Here is a 23,611-nt window from a genome sequence, read left to right as displayed (position 1 = left end):
TAAAAAATTAATCTATGCCCACCACTAATATATATATATATATATATATATATATATATATATATATATATATATATATATATATATATATATATATATATATTAATACCCATTGTCATAAATTCCAGAGCTAACTGGCATTGCCTTGAAACATCTGCAAAACATAATTAATTCTTAATATGTAATAGTGTGCTAAATACTGTGGACTGCACTTTCATGCTGATTTGTAACCCAGCATCACCTTTATAAAGCTCTGAACTTTTGCAAAGCTTCAAGAAAATAATGTTTTCCAACAAACTTTGCATACTGAAAACATTGCACCGTCACACATTCCAGTATAAAATTATTAATGGAGAAATCATTTATTTTGTCCTTTCCAGAGAAAGTGTTGTAACATTGCCAGATGTCACCACAAACATTATTATTTTAAAATGTTTCAAAAATAAAAAAACAAATTACTGAATTCAAAGCACCATACTGTACAAAAGATGAATGTATAGCATGTGGAAAATTTTAGGTAACATTAAGAAGTAAATGAACATGTAACATTTTCCACATTGATAAAATATTTTGAATTAAAAGTACAGCAAAAATGTAACATACATTATTGTTGGCCAGCATTTTTGTCTTATATACACTCACAGCCCCAACAATAATAACAAACCAGAAATGTGCTCATTTAAACCTATAATACACAATATCATGGAGCATTATCCTTAATATTATTATTTTTGAAATGCTGCAGAAATTTGCCAGAGTTTCTCACTGCTAAGAACACATGAATGTATTTGTGACATTCTCTTCAGCTACAATGAAAGGGCAGGATATGGGAAAAGGCTTGGAAGGACAGGATAACATAAAATGCAACTATGTGATTTCTCAAGACAAGTTTTATATACACATCAGGAAGTGATTTTGTTGACTGGCTCTTCTACTTGGAAAAGGTGGGATATTGTTTATTAGAGCTGCCATTTTGGGAGTTCCATTTTCTCCCATTCATTGTAATGCCAGTGGTCTGGTCTGTTCTACTATAAGTTAGCTGTTTAATCTAATTGTATTACCTTGTGATAAGTTAATAATGAAACAAAAGCAAACAGAAACTGAGTTGGCCTATTAGTTACGGACAGATTGTTTTTCACTTCCAAAAACAGATCTGTATTGTGAGCCAAATCAATCAGATTTGGGACACATTCAGATGTGACTTGAATGTATCCTTTTTGGGGCCACTTCTCTCTCTCTCTCTCTCTCTCTCTCCCTCTCTCTCTACTCAAGTTCATATTGTGACACACACACATCCTAAAAAAGACACATAAACAGGAACTTGATGAATTTTTCTTTAGATATGATCAGTATTTCTAATCTCTAAGGATCTGAGCATAGGAAAGTCATCCCAAAGTTCTTCATTCTCCTCACTTTCAGTGAATTTCTGAGCTAATGCAGTGAAGTGTTGTACTTGAGAAACACTGCCGCTTGGTGACAAATTCTCATACGGTGGGGGGCTGCCAGGGTCGTCTGGCCCTAAAAGAGGCTGTGTGGACTCAGAGCGAACGTAGGCTGGTGGAGAGGATGAATGGTTTTGATACGGACCACCAAAAACAACTGTGGCATAAGGGACAGAATCATTGTCATGCTCCGTATCATATATGACACAGGTCTGGAATGAGCGATGACTCTCGTCATGGCTATCGATATCATGTGACCACTGGTTCTCCTTAACATAGTCACTCTTGAATGGCTCGTTCTCTGCCAGATCAATAAGACTGAAATGGGACAGATTCGCCAACACAGGCTCCATGTCTTCTTTAAACTGAGGCATTCCCTTGGACAAAAACATGTTGAGATATGAATTTATTAAGCAATTTCTTTGACTTCTGAAGCCATTTGATTACTATATATTGAAATTGATTTCAGATATTGAGCTATCTATGAAAATTATATATAAGCCAGGCTATCATACCTGCAATGAGTCACTGTCGGTCCATCCCTTAATACTGCTGTTGGCAGGATCAGGAATTATAGGCCATAAACACATCTTCACACTATAAAAAAACAGACAAAAATTATATTATAAGAGTACTGGCCTTAGTACACAAAAATACGAAGCCTGTGGATGCTTACCGTTCATGTTTCCCAAAACAGGCAAACACAACAATGATGACGAGAAGTGATAACCCAATGCATGCTGGGATAATAAACAGCACCATTTCAATTCCATCTGAAAAACATTTTCAATAATGAAAAGACATTCACTGTGTCTGAATATTCATACTCTCTCTCTAGTAAAAGTTAAAATAATTTGTCTGGTGAACTGCATTCACTGAGATTCTGGTATACAATCAATGGAAACCAATTGAATCAATGGAGACATACTCGGTTACTAAACTAGTCTCAAGGTTACGTATGTAACCCTAGTTCCTTGAAGGAACGAGACGCTGCGTCGAAACGCTTTTGGGGAACATCCCTGACGAGACCGACTCTGAATATCGTGTGCAATCAGTCCATCGGAAAGGCGTGACGTCACGGGCGGGGTGACGTAGCGACCAGGAAGCTATAAAAGCACGTGCCGTGCAGCTGGCTTCAGCTTCGAGTAGGGAAGCAAGCGCCGGCAGGGGTGCCGGGAGTATGGCTCTGCGACGCAGCGTCTCGTTCCTTCAAGGAACTAGGGTTACATACGTAACCTTGAGACGTTCCTTTTCAGGAACTCGAGCTGCGTCAAAACGCTTTTGGGGAACGATGTGCCCACGCTGCCAGACTTCCAAATCCCTGCCTAGTGTGTAGTCAAAAGAGCACAGCTAAGACGAGAGAACAGAAGAGCCCGGCGTGGCTCGCATGTCAAGATCGTAAAATCGGACAAATGTGGAGGGCGTGGACCACCCCGCAGCGTTGCAGATGTCCAAGAGGGACACACCTGCTGAGAAGGCCTTGGAGGCCGCCATACCCCGAGTAGAGTGAGCCTTGGCCCCCAAAGGAGGGGGAAGACCAGAGGACTCATAGGAGACGTTGATAGCCTCGACTATCCAACGACTAAGGGTCTGCTTGGTGGCAGGAGAACCCTTGTTAGAAGGACCGTAGCAAACAAGCAATTGGTCTGATTTTCTCCACAGGGCAGCTCTGTGGACGTATGCGTCCAGTGCTCGAACTGGACACATACAGTTTAGCTTCTCTTGGTCTGGCTCCCGAAAGGGAGGAGGACAGAAGGCCTGCAGTACGATAGGTTGTGGTGTAACAGAGGGAACCTTCGGAACGTAACCCGCTCGAGGGTATAAGAATGCTTTGGCCATACCAGGGGCAAAGTCTAAGTAAGTAGGGGCCACCGAAAGGGCCTGAAGATCTCCAACTCTCTTTAGTGAGGTGATTGCCAGTAACAGGGCAGTTTTAAGTGTCAGATGTCTATCTTGTATATCTGAGATATCTTGTATTGGCTCGAATGGAGCTTTACAAAGAGCCTCTAGAACCACAACCAAATCCCAGGGGGGAACACGGGATCGTACTGGAGGTCTCAGCCTCAGCGCACCGCGGAGGAAACGTGTAACTAGGGGGTGTCTACCCACTGACTGACCATTGAAAGGGACATGGAAAGCAGCTATGGCCGCCACGTAAACCTTTAAGGTGGAGTGGGATAACCCCCAGAGAGCCTGGCTTGTAAAAACTCCAGAACTGTACCAACTGGGCAGTCTGCTGGGTCAAGCTGGCGGTCTCTGCACCATGAAGTGAAGAGCTTCCACTTCAGGGCGTACAGTTTCCTCGTAGAGGGAGCTCTGGATTGGAGTAGGGTCTCAACAACCTCGGTTGAGAGACCAGCTGCTAACAGCTGTGCCCCCTCAGGGGCCACACCCACAGCTTCCACAACTCCGGGCGAGGGTGAATTATCGTGCCCTGCGCCTGTGAGAGTAGGTCTGTCCTGATCGGTATCTCCCACGGAGAGCCGTCGAGGAGCGAGACTAGATCTGAGAACCATACTCGGCCCGGCCAGAACGGGGCTACTAGTAGTAGACGGGCCCCGTCCCGGCGTACTCTCGCCAGAACTCCCGGGAGCAGAGCGATAGGGGGAAAAGCGTACAGACGAAGCCTTGGCCAGGTCTGTACCATAGATTCCAGTCCCAGAGGAGCTGGATGAACTAGAGAGAACCAGAGGGGACATTGCGATGTCTCCTGAGTCGCAAAGAGGTCCACCTGGGCTGTGCCAAATACTCTCCATATCTGCTTCACCACCTCGGGGTGAAGCATCCATTCCCCGGGCCTCGGCCCCTGTCTCGACAGTATGTCTGCTCCCACATTCAATCTCCCAGGAATATACACTGCTCTGATCGAGAGGAGTTTGCCCTGGGACCACAGAAGGATCTGGTGTGCCAGCTTGTACAAGGGGCGCGAACGCAGACCCCCCTGGTGATTGATATAAGAGACCACTGATGTGTTGTCGGTGCGCACCAACACATGGTGACCTCTCAGGTCTGGGAGGAAATATTTCAATGCTCGATAGACCGCTAGTATCTCTAGGCAATTGATGTGCCATGTTAGATGGCGACCACTCCACAGACCGCGGCCAGGGTGGCTGCTCATGACCGCACCCCAATCGGTGAGGGACGCATCTGTCGCTAGTGTTACACGGCGACAAGGAACTCCCAGCACCGGGCCCTGATTCAAGAACCAAGGTTTCCTCCACATGTCTAAGGCACGAAGGCACCGCCGCGTGACCTTGATAACTCAAAGTGGATTTCCCTTCGGGGAAAAGCCCTTGGACTTGAGCCACCACTGTAGGGGTCTCATGTACAGCAGGCCAAAAGGTATCACGTTGGACGCAGCTGCCATCAGCCCTAACAATCTCTGGAATTGTTTGACAGTGAGTGACTGGCCTTCTTTGACTCTCTCGACTGATGTGAGGATCGACTCGATCCGAGCAGGAGACAAGCGTGCCTGCATCGTGGTCGAATTCCACACTACGCCTAGATAGGTGGTTCTCTGAACTGGAGAAAGTACACTCTTCTTGGCGTTTAATCTCAAACCCAGCTCCCCCATGTGTGCGAGAACGACATCTCGATGTCGAGCCGCCATCCACTCTGATTGAGCTAGGATCAACCAATCGCCGATATAATTTAAAATGCGGATGCCCTGCATACGGAGGGATACCAGAGCCGCATCCATACATTTCGTGAACGTGCGGGGTGAGAGTGCGAGGCCAAAGGGAAGTACTCGATATTGATAAGCTTTGCCCCCGAAAGCGAACCTCAGAAACTTCCTGTGTTGTGGAAGGATGGATATGTGGAAGTATGCGTCTTTGAGATCTATTGTGACAAACCAGTCCTCGGATCTGACTTGAGCTACAACCTGGTTGACAGTGAGCATCTTGAACTTCAGTGACATAACTGAGCGGTTCAGGAGACGTAAGTCTAAGATCGGACGCAACCCCCCATCCTTCTTTGGAACTATGAAATACCGGCTGTAAAATCCGGATTCCCTGTCTAGAGGAGGGACCACCTCGATGGCCTCCTTCCTTAATAGGGTATTCACTTCTTGTTCCATAACCAGAGCCTGCTGGGGGCCGACCACAGTCGGTGTAACCCCGTTGAACTTCGGTGGTGGATGACCGAACTGAATGCAATAGCCTCTTTCTATTGTACGCAGGACCCATTGAGATACATTTGGCAGTAGCTTCCACGCTGCTAAATAATCTACTAAGGGAATCAGTCTCTCGAGACTGACCTCTGGTGTAAGAGGCCCCCGAAGGGGCGGCGAGCATCCCAGCTCCGCTACACTCACGGGCGGAAGTAACTGGGGGTGGCGCTCGCTGGAGGCCGCTGCGCCCTGAAGCTCTGGCAGGGTTGGCAGACCGACCTCCTGAGGGTACTGAGGTGAGACGGGCACCGTATAATGAGGTGAACCGCGCTCTACCCCAGCAGGGGCTACCCTCTGGATCCTGGCGTCAGGATCTTTTCGTCGAGGACTTCCGTGCTTCGATGACAGATCTTAAATCGGTTTTTGCCCTAGAAGCCCCCGACTCAGAGCGTCGTTGCCCTCGGTCCCGGCGTGGGGGAGCACGAGTGGCGACGCTCTGCTTTTGCGCTTCCCGGTGTGAGGAGCCGGTATGTGGCGTGGTCATCTCCCGCCCAGATGCACCACGAGAGCGACGAGGGAGGAAACTCTGGAATGCCGCCACCTGCTTGTGTGCCTCCTGGAACCTGTCGACGACAGTATTAACTGTGTCGCCGAACAGGCCCGAGGCTTGAAGCGGGGCGTCCAGGAGGCAGACCCTGTCTCGTTCTTTTAATTTCTGACAGGGTCAGCCACAAATGCCTCTCCGCGGCCACTAAGGCTGCCATAGACCACCCAATTGCGCGAGCGGTCTCCTTAGTGGCGCGGAGGGAGAGATCAGCGGTCTTTCTGAGTTCTTCAATATCTTCAGACTTAATCCCCTCTCCCTCATCGACATCTCTCAGCAGGTCAGCCTGATAAGCTTGCAGGACTGCCATAGTATGAAGGCACGCCCCAGCCTGACCTGCTGCCACATAACCTTTGCCCACTAGCGATGATGTAACTCGAAGCGGCTTAGTGGGCAATGTCGGAGCCTTTAGAGACGAGGCCGAACCGGGTGACAGATAGCCCGCGAGCGTCTGTTCGACCTGTGGCATCGCTCTATAACCACGCTCTCCCAGCCCCATCACGTTGCCATAATATAGGGAATCAGGGCCAAAGAGGCGGGTCGAATACGGGTGATTCCACGATCTCGATAACTCATCATGGAGATCGGGAAAATACGGAAGGCTCCGACGTGGAGGTGGTTGCTTCGGCCGCAGAAAGCGTTCGTCTAATTTGCTTCTCTGCGGCTCAGTCTGTTTCTCAGCAGGCCAGTCAATTTTTAATTTATCTACTGCACGCGTGACCACCTCCAAAAGCTCCTCATACTGGGGCGACAGGGGTGGCGAATCCCCAGCAACAGTCTCCACATCGACCTCCTCGGAGGACGAGAGGTGAAGAGCTGATCCCTCACCCTGGGGGGAAGAAACCGACGAGCGTGCTTCCGAACCCAGGGTTTGGGCGCCGGAGCTGGCAGATGAGGAAGGAGATAAGGACTGGCCCGTCTCCATTCCTTCTGACAGATCCACCTGCGAACCCCACGAGTGCAGCAGCCGCTCTGCCTCGACAGAAGCGGGGCCAGCACCGCGAGGAACGCTGGTGAAGGCTCCCTCCTCGAAGAGAGCCCTCCGGGATCGAAGCGTCCGCATTGGCAAACGTTCGCAATGCGGGCAGTCGGCCCCCTCGAGAGCCGACTCAGCGTGCTTCGATCCCAGGCAAGCCACGCACAGCCTGTGTGTATCCCCGCTCGTAATGTAGCGAGGGCAGGGAGGAACACACAATCTGTAACGTGGCTTGGAATCGCCCTTCAAATGTTTGGTCTTTTGCTTATTCTTAGGCATATTGAGCTGTTTTAGCGATCTTTTTAAGCTAAGGGACAGACAACAATAAATAGGACCAACAGGACAGACTTTTGACATGCACACACAGAGCGCTTGCTGACAGATTCGAAGCTGAAGCCAGCTGCACGGCACGTGCTTTTATAGCTTCCTGGTCGCTACGTCACCCCGCCCGTGACGTCACGCCTTTCCGATGGACTGATTGCACACGATATTCAGAGTCGGTCTCGTCAGGGACGTTCCCCAAAAGCGTTTCGACGCAGCTCGAGTTCCTGAAAAGGAACCTCAGTTCCCTGAGATACAGGAATGAGTACTGCGTCTTGCTATGACCCATATGAAAAAAAAAAACTTTTTTCTCTTGAACTGAAGCTTTATTTTATTCACACCATTGTTTTGTGCAGTGTGTCAAAAATGAACCACTGGCTAGGCAGTGGAGCTGCACGAGCCTATGGCGACGAACCCCGACAAGCTTGCCGAAGCTCGCCAGAATGGACGGGGCATCTGGCTATATAAGCAGGCATTTGCCACAGGATTTTCTCAGGTTACTTTGACTGAAGCGATGACGTGCAGCTACATAGCATGGCTAGCAATGCCATACTCGTTCCTGTATCTCAGGGAAACGAGGTTACGTTTAGTAACTGAGTACGTTCCTTTCCGTTACTACAAACGTACTGCGTCTTACTAGATGCATATGGGAACAGTACAATCATGCCATGCTAATGTATTAGATCGACTAAAAGTATGAACTTTCATAAGCATCCAATGCCCATAAGAAGTTAACAATCAATCCAAGGCTAAGATGGGCTGAGGTTCCTGAGGTCACGCACGGCCTGGTTAATCATTCCAGAGTACTCCTGTTACATCGACACCCAGGGGTCGAAAGCTAACAGATGAACTGATGCTAGAGAGCTTGAGTGGGATACGCTCAAGGCTTCTCTGCCAGATCTGTTTAATGCAGCGCATGTCTCTTCAAGTGGAAAGGACCCTGGCCTATAAGGCCAGGACTTTCAGGTTATAAAACCTTGTTAATGTGGACGGTGAGGCCCAGCCGGCCGCCTCACAAATATCCGCAATGGACGCACCACTGAACCATGCCTAAAAGCAGGACAGTCTTCAACGATAGCTATTGAATGTTGGCAGACTGAAGAGGCTCAAGGCAGGGCCCTCAGCACAGTAGCAAGATCTCATGAAGGGACGGTAGAGGGACGAGGCGAGTTCAGCCTCCTGGCACTCCTTACAAAGCGGATAACCATGTTGTTTCTGCCAACTTACTGGCCCGCAATAGGGTTATGAGAGGTCGGGCATCCCTTATTCAGCAGCTCTTGCATAAATGTCAGCACCTCTGTCAAATTGGAAGTATGAGGGTCTTTGAGAAATAAATTGGGCAGTGAGAGTTGTCTTCTGAGACGAAGAGGTCTACCTCGGCCTCTCCCAAGATCTCCCAGATCCTCTGAGATCTCCCAGATCCTCTGAACTGTCTGCGGATGGAGAGTCTACTCCCCTGAGGGGACACTGCTCCTTGATAACATGTCCGCTCCTTGGTTCAGTTTGCCCGGTATTTGCGGTTGAGCAGGTTGAGCCCATTCCAGAAGGCTCTCTATCAGCTTAAAGAGATGATTTGCGTAGAGGCCTCCCTGGCGATTTATGTAGGATACCACAGACATTTTATCCAATCAGATTAGCATACGGTGTACCTTTAGGACTGGTAGGAATAACTGACAGGCCTGACATACTGCAAGCATTTCCAGTGGAAGCCTTCTTCTGCTTTTGACAAGTGGCCGAAAGTCAGTACGCCCTTGCACAGTCTGTCATGACAACTGTTCTTCTGCAAACCATCCCCATTTCCATGCCTTTTTCCATCCAACGAGAGTTCTTCCAGGGGGCCAGGGCTGTTACAAAGGCACGACTCACCCTGATCTTCAGGCATCTGTGACGTGGTTTCAACCAGCACTGAAGGGGGCGCATATGAAACACACCAAACTGCAGCACTGGTGATGCCACTGCCATGAGGCCCAGCATCCTTTGAAGCGCTTTGAGAGGGCGAGTGGCACCTATCTTGAAGGATGTTGCCAGCCTCTGTATGGCCAGAGCTCGTTCTGGCATGACTACAGCTCTCTTTTGGGCTCGAAAAGGAGTCGAAAATTGCTCTCAGGAACAAAATTTGTTGGCTGGGGAGCAATGAGCTCCTGGCAAAATTGACCCTGAGTCCCAGGCACTCCAGGTGGATGAGGAGGAGGGTCCTGTGTAATATTAATCCTGCCTTGACTGGGCCGGAACAAGAGGTAGTTGAGAATTTGGATTCCCATCTGTCTCAGAGGGGAGAGAGCCGTGTCCATGCACTCCATAAAAGTGGGACAGGGACAGCCTGAAGGGAAGGAACATGTATTGATAAGCCACACCCTGAATGCGAATCTCAAGAATTACCTGTGATGGGGGGCTATCTGAATGTGAAAGTATGCATCCTTGAGGTTCAGGGAAAAGAACCAATCTCCTGAGTGAATTTGCACAAGAATCTATTTCATTGTAATCACCCTGAATGACCTTTCCACCAGGGGCATGAAACAGGTGTCTGAGATCTAGGATGGGCCGGAGGCCACCATCTTTTTTGGGGACAAGGAAGTAGCATCTGTAAAAGCCTGACTCGCTCTAGGGTGGAGTAACTTTTTCTACGGCTCCTTTTGCCAGCAGATTCATCACCTCTGAGTGCAGGACATGAGCATCCTTGCTTTGCACTGAGGTGGGTTCACGCCGCTGAAGCGGGGGTTTTCGACAGAGTTGGAGTGCATGTCCTTGTTTTATTATCCCCAAAACCCATCCTGACACTCCTGTGGGATGGTTTATGGGGATAAGGGGTTAAATTAACTTGAGTGACTGGCCACATGGGGGCAGAACACTTGAAAGTAATGGAAGAGGAAGTTTGCTCTCTTTTTGAAAATGTTTGTGTTTTATTTTTCCCGCTATAACAGCGGCTGGATGCTTGGGTGCATAGATGGACCCATATTTTGCACAAAACACATTTCCCTCTGCACCCGGAGTTGAGTGGGGTGTCAAGAGGTCTCAGAGATGCTGCTTGAGAGGCAGTCCAACCGTAGCGAGATCTGGCCGCATCCTATTCCTGTCTTGCAGATCAGGATGGCGCCTGAGGCAACGGGGCCAATGCAATCTTGGATCGGGGTCCCTGGTACTTAGGAAGAGGGTAGCATTTGGCCGAGCAAGAGCATTCCCACTTCTTCTGAGTCTTGGCAGGCTGAACGGTGGGGGCAGCAGATGCTGGCTGCTGAGTCGGCACAGACTTAGGGTGAGCAGGGGCAGCAGCAGACCTTTTGGAGAGACTGGAGCATCAAGAAATCTCAGATAATGTCAGCCACAAATGGTGCTTGAGCACCACAAGGCTGACCATTGATCTCCCGATTGCCTGAGCGGTAGGCAGGGTCCAGGACAGTTTCATCATATTAAGCAAAGATTTTGGCCTAAAAGACCTGGAGGACTGCCACTGAGTGACGCGCCGAAGCCGCCCATCCAGCTGAGGTGTAGGTACCTCCAGCGAGAGCTGAAGTGGTCCTACACAGCTTAGACGGGTGAGCAGCCTTTTTTTTTCTCCATCCGATATTTATGGACAGGCAGTGGTGCGCGGCCACTGACTCATCCAGGGGAGGCAGCTTATTGTACCCATTCTCTTCAGCGTAGTCAATGGAAGTGAGGGCAGATGAAGCAAAGGCAGAGCCCAACAGCTCCTCTGCATCCGATGCTGTTAATGACATGCTGTCATCAAGCAGCTCATCCTCACTTCCTCCAAATGACATCAGGTCACTCGTACCAGTGGATCAGTATGAGAGAAAAGGACAGGAGAGCACTCTCTCTGTGTCGAGGGTGAGGCACATGGGATCACTGCCCTGCTGTTTTTTCCTCACACGTCCCTGGGAGGAAGAAAACGGGAGGGTGTGATGGGTGGAGCCGCTCTCTGAGAAGAAAGCGATCTGCAATTGGAGAGAGGTGAGACTGAAGTTCTTGCAGTGAGAACAATCAGTTTCAGTGAGTGCAACTTCTGCATGGGATTTCCACAAGCAGGAAACGCACTTCGTGTGGCTGTCATCGGCGTGCAGGGGAGACCCGCACAAACCGCAGTAACAGTGTGGCATTTGCAACAATGCCAAGCTCTTTTAGTGAGCTCTGTTAATATTCACCAGATAGCGGCAGGGGAAACAGACTGGAACTGCTACGTTGCTGAAGCGGCGGAGAAGCAGCTCAGCTGTGCTCAGAGGTTTCGATTCCAGGTGCGAAGGTGTAATTCAACGATGAGTGGCTTCAGACAAAGTCGTTTCTGGCAAGTCGTGCCACTCGGCCGCAATCTTGGCAACGCCTCCGGGCAGCTATTTCAGAATAACAAGACCAGCTCCTATCTAAATGAATGGGCAGAGAGTCAGAACTGCACTTTCACTGGTCACCGGGACATAACAGCATGTATAGTAACAGCAGTGAAATATGATAAAAATCGCTGAAAAATTTTGATGACTTTGCCCCAAAATAAGGTTTAAAATGCCTTTTTCCCCACAGGTTATACCTTTACTACGCATGCGCAAGGGTTCCTCAACTGTGCGCATACATCAGTGGAACCAGACTATAGGCTTAAATGTTTGACTGTTAAAAGCAGATGATTGGCTTTCCAGCGGGAGGGGCGGGACATGTGCACACAACCGGCATTTTTGCTGTTATGGGTTTTCCTTATATAGTTGTATTGAGGATTGAGGAAGTGACATGTCTCTTATAAACTGTCTCTGCTTCGGATCAGTGTAGAGATGTAGTCGTCGATGAAGGAAAAGAAATCTGAGAATCCTGTGGTGAACACCCGCTTATATATCCAGATGTCTCGTCCATTTTGGTGGGCTTCGGCACGCTTGGCGGGCTTCATCGCCATAGGCTCGTGCAGCTCTGCTGCCTAGCTATTGTTTTGTTTTTTTTAATACACTGCATGAACCAATGGCCGTGCATTTTCACTGCATGAATAAAAAAGGCTTCAGTTCTGGCTTTTTCCCATATGCGTCTAGCAAGATGCAGTACGAGTGTACAGTCGTGGCCAAAAGTTTTGAGAATTACATAAATATTAGTTTTCAAAAAGTTTGCTGCTAAACTCCTTTTAGATCTTTATTTCAGTTGTTTCTGTGATGTAATGAAATATTATTACAAGCACTTCATACGATTCATCTGAGAATATGACTTTGCCCCAGTCCTCAGCAGTCCATTCACTATACTTTCTGCAGAAGATCAATCTGTCCCTGATGTTTTTTTTTTGGAGAGAAGTGGCTTCTTTGCTGCCCTTCTTGACACCAGGCCATCTTCCAAAAGTCTTCGCCTCACTGTGCGTGCAGATGCGCTCACACCTGCCTGCTGCCATTCCTGAGCAAGCTCTGCACTGGTGGCACTTCGATCCCGCAGCTGAATCCTCTTTAGGAGACGATCCTGGCGCTTGCTGGACTTTCTTGGACGCCCTGAAGCCTTCTTTACAAGAATTGAACCTCTTTCCTTGAAGTTCTTGATGATCCTATAAATTGTTGATTTAGGTGCAATCTTAGTAGCCACAAGATCCTTGCCTGTGAAGCCATTTTTATGCAACGCAATGATGGCTGCACGCGTTTCTTTGCAGGTCACCATGGTTAACAATGGAAGAACAATGATTTCAAGCATCACCCTCCTTTTAACAATCAGCCTGACATAATGATCTCCAGCCTTGTGCTCGTCAACATTCTCACCTGAGTTAACAAGACGATTACTGAAATGATCTCAGCAGGTCCTTTAATGACAGCAATGAAATGCAGTGGAAAGGTTTTTTTGGGATTAAGTTAATTTTCATGGCAAAGAAGGACTATGCAATTCATCTGATCACTCTTCATAACATTCTGGAGTATATGCAAATTGCTATTATAAAAACTTAAGCAGCAACTTTTCCAATTTCCATTATTTATGTAATTCTCAAAACTTTTGGCCACGACTATCAAAAGGGAACTTTTCTCTATATATACATATAAAACTGCTTTTCAATTATTTTCATATGTACATATTTGTATGTGAGAGTAATATGTTGTTGCCAAATAAGATTTCATTGACAACATGCAAATCATAATCACTGCATCTGAGTTTTCATAGTTTCATACTAACTGATAAAGTACATTTAGTCATGTATGAGCAGTGTTGGGGAGTAACTAGTTACATGTAACGGCGTTACGTAATTTAATTACAAAATTATTGTAACTGTAATTAGTTAAAGTTACTAAGAAAAAATGAGTAATTAAATTACAGTTAATTATGAAATTTTTAACGATTACAAAGGGGATTACATTTGAATATTTACACACATCCACATACAGATTTAACTGATTTCTTTCCCAAATTGCACTGACTATTCTGAGACATACCGCCCTAATAATTTCTGGGATGCGGAAATACAGTCTGGTTCGTAGAATCCAGTCATAAAAACGGAATGCCTAACGCGGACGGAATATGCCACATTTTGGATGACTAAATCAAAAGTAGGTCAGTACACTTGAATCAAAACATGACATGGACTAGTGTCTGTGAATATTAAGCCCCACAAATGCAATATATGACTTGCACATTCTGCGTGTCTGTGGAAATCAGGCGTGGACTGGACACCGGGAGAACCGGGACAATTCCCGGTGGCCTGGCAGCCGATTTTGCCCCACTATTTAATATCATTATTGTACAATTGCCTGCCGAATGTACTAAAGCGATCATTTGCGAATACGCCATTTGATAATTAAATCTCTAATATGTCATGAATTGTTATTAGTCATGACTCGCGCGCCCTCCGCGCCTCCGCCAAACGGTTTGGATCAGACTCAGAGTAATCAATGCAAGAGAGAGAGAGAGAGAGAGAGAGAGAGAGAGAGAGAGAGAGAGAGAATATAGAGTGGAAGACGCTTTTTTGTCTTAGTTTTTTTATTTATTTAATCAAGCAGCAGCACATTGCTCATCAGTCATCACTCAAAATACTATATAAAGGACATCATTATTATCTGTTGTAATGTTACAGTAGTAATTTAGCTGAAAAAAAAATCAGATTTTTTTATAGGTTTAGGGGAAGCTACGACAGACAACACAACCCTTACGAAAATTAACATTTTAATATTTAACTATAAATCTAGAGAAAATGGTTACTATTGTTTAACTGTGGTAACCAAAAATGTAAAATTATTTTACAAATGTATTTATTTAAAAATAAATACAAATCCATTTGCAAAAAAAAGAGGTTATTTTACTTTTATATAGGCTAATAAAAGCAAGGTTAATTTTTGTAAGGGAAAAACATGACTCGTGTACAGTATTAGGATTTTTCTATAAAGATATTGTAGTATTGTAGAGTATTGTATTGTAAAGTATAGTTTTGTTCAATCTCGAGTAATAAAGTCATGAGAGAGATGGATAACAGGGCAAAATAAAAAGACTGAAGAGAAAAATAGAAGTGAAGGTGCAGTTCAGGAGAGAACTTTTAATTATTTTGCATGTCCCCAAATAAAAGATTTAAACCTTTTTTTATGTCAGGTCCATACAAAAAATAGTTTTTTCCATGAATTTGTTTATATGAGTTTGAATTTTCCAGTCTGAATTTTTTTTTCAGTCCGCCCCTCCTGTAAATTAATGGCAAAGACATGGTTTCATTTACTACACATAGGCCTACTGAAGCTTGCAGTGTTTTCAACCTCTGCCGCCTCAATATAGGAGTACACAAGCACATAAACATAATTTCTAGAACTGCTCTATGTCACTTCATGTGCATTTTACTTATTTTGAGAAAACTATCATCATATACAAAGAGACAGCAGTTTAAAAAAACACCAATATTTCAGGAGTTTATTACACAGAATACGACACATGCTTATTAGATAACTGTATTTAAGTTGATGTATATGCTTTTATTTATTATTCTTTAATTTTCACAAATTTATAAAAGTAATCAAAAAGTACTCAAAAGTAATTAGTTACATTACTTTAATAAAGTAATTGAAAAAGTTACACTACTATTACATTTTAAACAGGGTAACTTGTAATCTGTAACCTATTACATTTCCAAAGTAACCTTCCCAACACTGTGTATGAGTTTATATATATATATATATATATATATATATATAAACACACACACAAAAATCATAATCACTGCATCTGAGTTTTCATAGTTTCATACTAACTGATAAAGTACATTTAGTCATGTATGAGTTTATATATATATATTTATATATATATATATATATATATATACACACACACACACACACACACACACACACACACACACACACACACACACACACACATTTAAACAGTTTGCGATCAGTATGGTCATAAAAACTATATTCACCAATTTTTCCTGTTGCTAGGGTCACAAATGATCCGTTTAAACTTCCTCCCATCGTATGAACAGTCACAAGGGCATGATATGTGGTAAGTGGTTGAAGATCTCTCACCTCAATGCTGGTCTGCTCGGTCGTTATGACTTGAAACAGCATAGAAACATTATGGTTAATGATAATAATAATAATCATAAAACTTTAAAATCTTCCATCCAAAAATCTGTTATCAACTTTGAATCCTTGAATACCTTTGATTTTGTTCCTCTCATTCCAAAAGAATATGGTATATCCTTGAATGATCCCATTTCTCTGCTCAAGGGGAATTTCATCCCAGTGAAGTTTGATATATGAATGACTTATTTCCGTAACATTCAAATATGGGGCCACAGAGGGTGCTGTAATATATGAAAATTCAGGTCTGAGCCCACTAGATGACAGTATTGTATCATTATTCAGCTTTATTGCACATCACTCCCCCAATTTACATGAAGCCCTGAGATATTCATTAGTGATTTCCAAGCACTACGCACCTTTCTGACTGCTGTATGCCATTAAGGTTTGCGGATGTCCTATGCCATCAACATATTTGGGATAAATAGAGATCTCATAGGGCTTGTAAGGCCTCAACCCTGAAATTTTAAAGCAGTCATAATTAGATCTGCATTATAGTAGTTTTTTTTTTTTTTACTCATTAGGCGCTAAAGATGTAATTTGACACTTGGATACAGTTTCTAAAACCTAAAAAGATATTATGGTTTTGGAAGAAGTAATTTCTGCTCACCAAGGCTGCATTTTTTGGTCATAGAGTAAAAACAGTATAATACTGTGAAATATTTTTGCTAACTCAAATAACTATTTTCTATTTGAATTATATTTTTTTATGAAATTTGTTCCTGTAAAGCAAGGCTGAATTTTCAGCATCATTACTCCAGTATTCAGTGTCACATGATCCTTCAGAAATTATTAAATGCTAATTTGGTTTTACTTATATTACAAATGTTGTTAACTGCTGCTTAATTATAATTATTATTATTATTTTTGTGCAACCCATGACACATTGAACATTTTGGGGCAAGGTTACACAAACAGACATATGTATGTATGTATGTGTATATATTTACATTACATTTACATTTATTCATTTAGCAGACGCTTTTATCCATAGCGACTTACAAATGAGGACAGTGGAAGCAATCAAAAAGAGCAATGATATATAAGTGCTATAACAAGTCTCAGTTAGCTTAAACACAGTACGCGTAGCAAGGGCATAATAAATTAAAATAAAATAGAATACGAAAAGATTAGAAAGGTAGTTCGATTTTTTTTTTAAAGAATAGAATTAGAATAGTGAGTGCTAAAGTTAGAGGGTCAAATGTGCTTCTTTGGGATGGATAAATTTGTGTGTGTGTGTGTGTGTGTGTGTGTGTTTAATCTTAATAATAAAATCTAATTCAAAATATTAACAAAAATAATACTAAAAATAAAATACTGTATACCGTAAAAATAAAATAATACTGTCCCAATGATACTAAAATAACACTGGTTTGGGCCAAGTAACATTTAAAAAATAGAAGAAGAAAAAAATCATACTTTTATTCTGCATGGACATATTAAATGGTTGATTAATATATTCATATTGTTTTAAAACAACTATGATGACATTTACAAAAGATTTCTATTTAAAATAAATGCTATTATTATGAGCTTTCTATTCATCAAATAATTCTGAAGTGCAGCAAATATATTAAGCAGCAAGAAATGAGCAGCAAATCAGAATATGTGAATGATTTCTGAAGGTTCATGTGACACTGAAGACTAGAATAATAATGCTGAAAATTCAGCTTTGATCATTACAATAAATTACATTTTAATATATATTTACATTTAATATAAATTTGCTTTGTTTTTGATAAATGCACGGTGAGTTTAAGGCACTTCTTTCAAAAGCGTCTTTATACAAAAACCAGTAGCGTTTATAATAATAATTATTATTTATTATAAAATCACCTGTTAGTGTGGTACTGGAGTTGTTTTTGTCCATCAGAGTAAAGGACACGAGAGCTTCCGGTGTCTCACACAGAAGTCTCCACTCAAGCACGTATCCTGTGACACGGGGGGACACTGGTCGTCCCCACGCGATGCGCACTGACGTCTCAGACTGGGGATGAACACTGAAATTAGAGACAGAGCCCAGCCCTAAAACAACACAATAAAAGTCATCAAACATCAGCATTTCATTGGTAATACACTGTGAATAGAACATCTCTCTGAAATATCACATGTCCAGCAATCAAATACCTCTTTCCCGATACACTCGTACTTTGGTATGATCCGAGCTCCTCCCCATTGAATTATTGGCTCTCAGGTAAACCTCTTGAACCATTTTGTTGAGATTGAAAAAGCAATAGTTTTCTCGTGTAAAACATAAATTCTTTTTTGGTTGCTCTGATTCGACAGTATATGACAAATCCCAGCCATTGGCACTGAAATCTTCTGAGGGCTGAAATAAGACGACAGAGAGGTGAAAGGGAACTCACAGGTTTAAAAATAGTTAGGCTCGGACAGCACTATCTGACATGCTGTCATTTTTTTCACATAAAAAACAAGTTTTTGACTCTGCCCTGAAACTTGCAGAAACTAACAAACATTTTTAAATATAAGTTTTGCCTCATGACACTTCTTGGTATCCGTGCATCCATCCATCCATCCATCCATCCATCCATCCATCCATCCATCCATCCATCCATCTATCTATCTATCTATCTATCTATCTATCTATCTATCTATCTATCTATCTATCTATCTATCTATCTATCTATCTATCTATCTATCTATCTATGTTAAGCTACTTGCCATATAAGTAAATAATTAGATGTGATTAAGTAAATAAATGTTGATCTGAGTTGAAATATTTAAACGCAAAGCTTCCGTGAAGACAGTAGTTGCTAGCAAGCGGCAAATTCAAACTAGACGGACATTTAAGGGTAAACGGTGCAGTCAAACCACTTATTACACAACATTTCACCACAAAAATAATTAAGGCAATAAAATAATTATGATGAAAATGTTTTAAAACCTCTTTGAATGAAACGAGAGCAAGTCCGCAATACCAGGATGATATAATTAATTATGTATTTTGAATTGAGTTTTAATATTTTATTAGCTAAACAAACGCAAAGCTTCCACCAAGAAAAAAATTGTTCAAGCAAGAGTACAGCGCCAACTGCTGTTACCCAGATGAGCCTGTGTTATTAGCTTTTACCGGTTGTTATCTAGGGATAATAACATACCTCTGAATATTAACTGAAATAAAATATAATAATAAAATATATTTTTTTTAAATATTTATTTCAGCTAGTTTTCAAGGCAATATATCTCATTTTCATTTAGTTTAACTTAAAAAAACAAGAAAAAAACAACAACTAATAAATAAAAGTTAATTAAAAAGAAAACAGATATACATAGATATATTTAATAAAACAAAACATGACAAAAACAACAGAAAAAACATAAAAATTAAAAAAATCTAATTGAATTCAATAGTTACAAAACCTATAATAGCATAAATTATACTAAAATAACAGTAACTGTTAGGCTTAGCCTCTTAATTTTAAAATTAAACTTTCTCCAAATTGTGTGAGGACTGTCAGAAGGACCCTCACCTTCCAGTAGAGCTGTGCGGTCTGATCATTCACTTTAAGCCATGTGTCCAAGCTGCCAGTTGGAGCTGAAAAGCATAAAAATGAATATTTTATAGATAAAAGAGTAACAACACTAAAAAGTTTTACATTTTTGAATTTTGAGTGTTAAACTCTCAAGCTTTTATTTTGGCGGAACTTTGCAGGGAGATATCTGAGGTTTACTTGACAACAGATTCATATGCTGTTTGTTACAAATCTAATAAAATGATGAAAATCTGCAGCATTTACTGCGATCAAGACAACGAAACACAGTATAACTGAACACAGTTGCACGAGACTCGATCACAACCATTTGAGATCTGTTGACATGCCACAATTTCAATAATTTATTTTTTTGTTAGACATTTTATCATTACATTATTAGCTTTCAATGAACTCATGAAGCCCCTGCATTTCCTTTGCAAAAACTGTTTGGGAAACCATGACCTAGATTATTTAAATATAAAGGCCTACATGTGCAAACTCTTTAAAAAATTTAGACAAGAGTTTGTCAAGTAAACATCAAAGTTTGTTAACTCTTTATTTTGATAGTCAACTACTGTTAAATTCAACTTACTACAAGTGCTGTTGAAACTACATGTCAGCTAGCAGTCATTAGAGTGTTAGTAGACTGCCTGCTTATCTATCCCTTTAAGTTTAGTATGGGGTTGGATTCATTCTAAAACATGGTCATGCAGAATAAGGCATTAATATGTGCTGTATAAGTACTACTAAACAGGCAATAATCTAGTAAAATTGTATTTTATTGTAAGATAGTACCCTTACCCTTCATAAGTGTGGTGGCTTTTTTCAGATCACTCCATTCACTCCATTTACTCCATTTACTCAATGAACTATACTTCACTCGCATTGTGGTGATGTAAGTCGTCCCATGGGAAAGGTCACATACATTTATTTTGTTTTCTTGTTTACAGAAGGGCAAAACCTGTAACAGAATTAATATTTGAGCCATAAAAAAAAAAACTCACATACAGTGCAGTTTTTAAACAAACATTTATCATGAAAAACAGTCACTTACCAGATCTTTGATTAGCTGGTTGTTCACTGTTTTCACTTGCAACTCTACACATAAAGGCACCCTCAACCATTTTAGAGATTCAATACCCCAGCTATAATTTAAGCAGCCGACCACATCTGCTTCAATCCTCTTAATTTCTGGAGGGTTGAACATTGCTGAAATACAATAGATCAGTAGTAAAAAAAAAAAAAAAACAACAACACAGATTCTGAAAAAATTATACACCAAAAATTTAATTGAATTAGACACAATCCACAAGATAATGAAATGGAATTTGAAATGGAATGACATGAAGAGGAATTTACTTATCTGCAATTCAAAAAAGTTCTGATATCATTGGTGTAATTAATTTATTGACTAATTATAATTTAACATGTTAGGAAAATATCAGTATTACTAATATATATATTTGTAAATAAAAATATTGAATATATATATATATATATATATATATATATATATATATATGTATATGTGTGTGTGTGTGTGTGTGTGAAATATAAAAAATTAAAAAACATAAAAGAAATATATTAAATGTTTCTGGAAATACATGCCCCATATTTATGTTTATGATAGCAAGCTTTATGTTTTTGTAATAATACCATTTTACACATTTATTCAAAACCCAAAGTACTTTCTTTCCAAATTTAATTCATTCCATTTAAATTCATTCCGTTGTATTGCTTTTTATTCATGTTCAAATAATTCAACATCCTGTATAATAATTAATATTTACACTTTAAGCAGTTCAATAAACAGTTTTTCTAATTTGAATTTTGAACGGAGCACAGCCATGGTATTAAGCCACTAAATTCACATTAGTTCTTAATTCTTGATCGATGAATAAAGCTCATTGCTCTTTTTACCTGTTTCCACAGGCATCAGCTTCAGGGTTTCAGAGGTGGTGTTCCCAAATACATTCATTGCTGTTACATTAATCTCCATCTCTGAATATAATTTATAATGTTCAAATGAAATGGGGTGGAAATGGTTTACAGATGGGATCACATATTGAACATATTGATCATCTTCTGGTATCACCCTGGAGAAATGGTACATTTATCAAGCATGTCACCATTTAAATTGAATTGACTCAAAATGACAGTAAGAATAAAAGTCTCACGAAGTTCCATGTATTTTTTAACCTCAAAACCCAAAATTCCTATTACTGTAATGCAAAATATCACTATATATATATATATATATATATATATATATATATATATATATATATATATATATATATATATATATATATATATATATATATATATATAGTATTTTGTAACTATTTTGTAAAATTTCAAATGACTTTATTCTGATTTAATAATGATAATAATAATAAGTGAGATAATTAAAATATCTAGACACACTATAGTTACAGTAGGTATATTTGTCAAGAGAAATGCATAATTTCATGAAATCATCAAAGCAAAAACTACAAATAATACGTAAAATAACTTTGTTTTCTTTATACAAAAATAATAATTTTTTCCCCTTTGTTTAGATTTTTAAGTGAAACATTACATTTTTAAGATATTTATTCATAAATAAGCTGCAGTTCTGAAAATTTCAGCAGAAATTAGTACCTAAATATGTTGAGAGTATAAGTTGTCGGAAGATGAGGCATTTCTTGGCCAGGATCCCACTGACAAATGAATCTTCTCGGGGATGTTAGATTCAAAGAGCATCTCAGGTTTTTAGGAATAGATGGAGGCTCTTCAAAGAAAGGACAATTAGAAATCAGGTTAACTTTGGCTTGGAATGACAATAGTCTAATTATTACATTTTTGAGAATGTCATATTTTATAGATAAAACATGAATGTGAAATTGACCTTATTCAGAGCTGCTACCATATTTAATTTGGTGTAAATGGAAACAAGGATATGAATGATGGAAATATGGTGTGTTAAATATATATGTTTGCTGGTTGAATGATCAGAACCAAAGACTTGTTTTTATTTACTTATTAATAAATATGGACCCTGATTAAGCTCTATGAATGTAGCTAGTAATTTAGTAGTTAGTCACATAGTTAGTACCGAATCAAAAACATTAAAACGATCCTCACTTCCCACTTTAATGATAACTCCATTGACAATTTGGCAATTGTCCAAAAGTTCTTCACACACAGCACAAGCAATGTGTGCGTCTGCAACTGGTAGACTAGGGATGATTACACCATACGTCCTGTTACTCTGCTGGTAAGAGAGATTGCTGGGGGCAAAATGGTTGTTAATCTTCCATGCCACATGAAAGTTTTTGCCTTTAGTCAGCAAGCAGTCATCCTCGATGGAGCAGGACACTGATACGGGTGAGCCAGCGAGCACCATAGTGGCAGGAGTGTGAATTTTAGCACATGATGATGCTTGGATCACTGCGGATATTAAAATCAAGAATCAGTGTTTTAAATCATACTCACAGGTGATTTATGGATAGAAATGTGGCTTTAATAATAAACTAGCTAGCAACACACCGATCTATTACACAAGTCTTAGCATTGCGTGACAATTCCTGACAACATTCTACAACAAACTCATTTCAAAATATGTGGGTAGCCTGACATCAGAAAAAAAAGAAAAAAAAGGGGGCTGCATATAGATAGATAGATAGATAGATAGATAGATAGATAGATAGATAAATAATCATGTAATGAGATTAGTGATCATGCTTTTTCACCTGTTATCATTTTGTCATTAACATATATCCACAGCACAAACACGAGCCAGATTGATGTCATTGTCATGAGGACTGAAAATAAAAGTGAGATCTTGTTACCATTTCAGAGAAATTGCAAGTCTTTAAATGACAAAACATTTTGAAGAACGAATATACAATCTAATCCTCTGAAAAAGAAAGAAAGAAAAAAAGACAAAACTAAAAAGAAAATTAATTTCAAGTCCATTTTTTAACAAAAAAACGATAATGACAATAAAACATAATAAAATAAATAAATAAATAATAACAAAATCAAACTTAATGAATATATTAATAAATACATAGAGAGAGAAAATAAACAGTAACATGTTATAATACATTTCAACAATAACAATAAACATTGTATAGAACATTAGTTTGATATATATATATATATATATATATATAAAGTGTTTAAA

General features: G+C 41.0%; 1 protein-coding gene across 1 annotated transcript; it reads right to left on the bottom strand.

Moving 5' to 3' along the window:
• Positions 1-338: 338 nt before the first annotated feature.
• Positions 339-23,235, bottom strand: LOC132102737 (granulocyte colony-stimulating factor receptor-like). Its single transcript, XM_059507367.1, has 15 exons — positions 23,175-23,235; positions 22,567-22,872; positions 22,083-22,213; positions 21,361-21,529; positions 20,495-20,649; positions 20,242-20,401; positions 19,438-19,502; positions 18,074-18,275; positions 17,783-17,971; positions 16,306-16,404; positions 16,024-16,170; positions 15,784-15,918; positions 2,119-2,215; positions 1,958-2,039; positions 339-1,819 (listed from the first exon to the last, which is right to left on the bottom strand). Exons 1-15 carry the CDS (start codon positions 23,233-23,235, stop codon positions 1,337-1,339), a joined length of 2,481 nt encoding a protein of 826 aa, XP_059363350.1. The 3' UTR covers positions 339-1,336.
• Positions 23,236-23,611: the final 376 nt, after the last annotated feature.

This window comes from Carassius carassius, chromosome 24, assembly GCF_963082965.1.
Source record: "Carassius carassius chromosome 24, fCarCar2.1, whole genome shotgun sequence".
NCBI lineage: Eukaryota > Metazoa > Chordata > Actinopteri > Cypriniformes > Cyprinidae > Carassius > Carassius carassius.
Note: the sequence above shows the minus strand (reverse complement) of the source record. Positions and strands in the feature narration are given on the sequence as shown.

What these genes read in the sequence shown, in the direction of transcription:
- LOC132102737 (XM_059507367.1), bottom strand. Translation starts at nt 23,235, where the DNA reads ATGACATCAATCTGGCTCGTGTTTGTGCTGTGGATATATGTTAATGAC. An exon ending in CCGCACAGCTCTACTGGAAG is followed by an intron (nt 18,276 to 19,437) that starts GTGAGGGTCCTT and finishes GTCTTATTTCAG; the next exon opens with CCCTCAGAAGATTTCAGTGC. An exon ending in CTCCAGTACCACACTAACAG is followed by an intron (nt 16,405 to 17,782) that starts GTGATTTTATAA and finishes TTAAAATTTCAG; the next exon opens with GGTTGAGGCCTTACAAGCCC.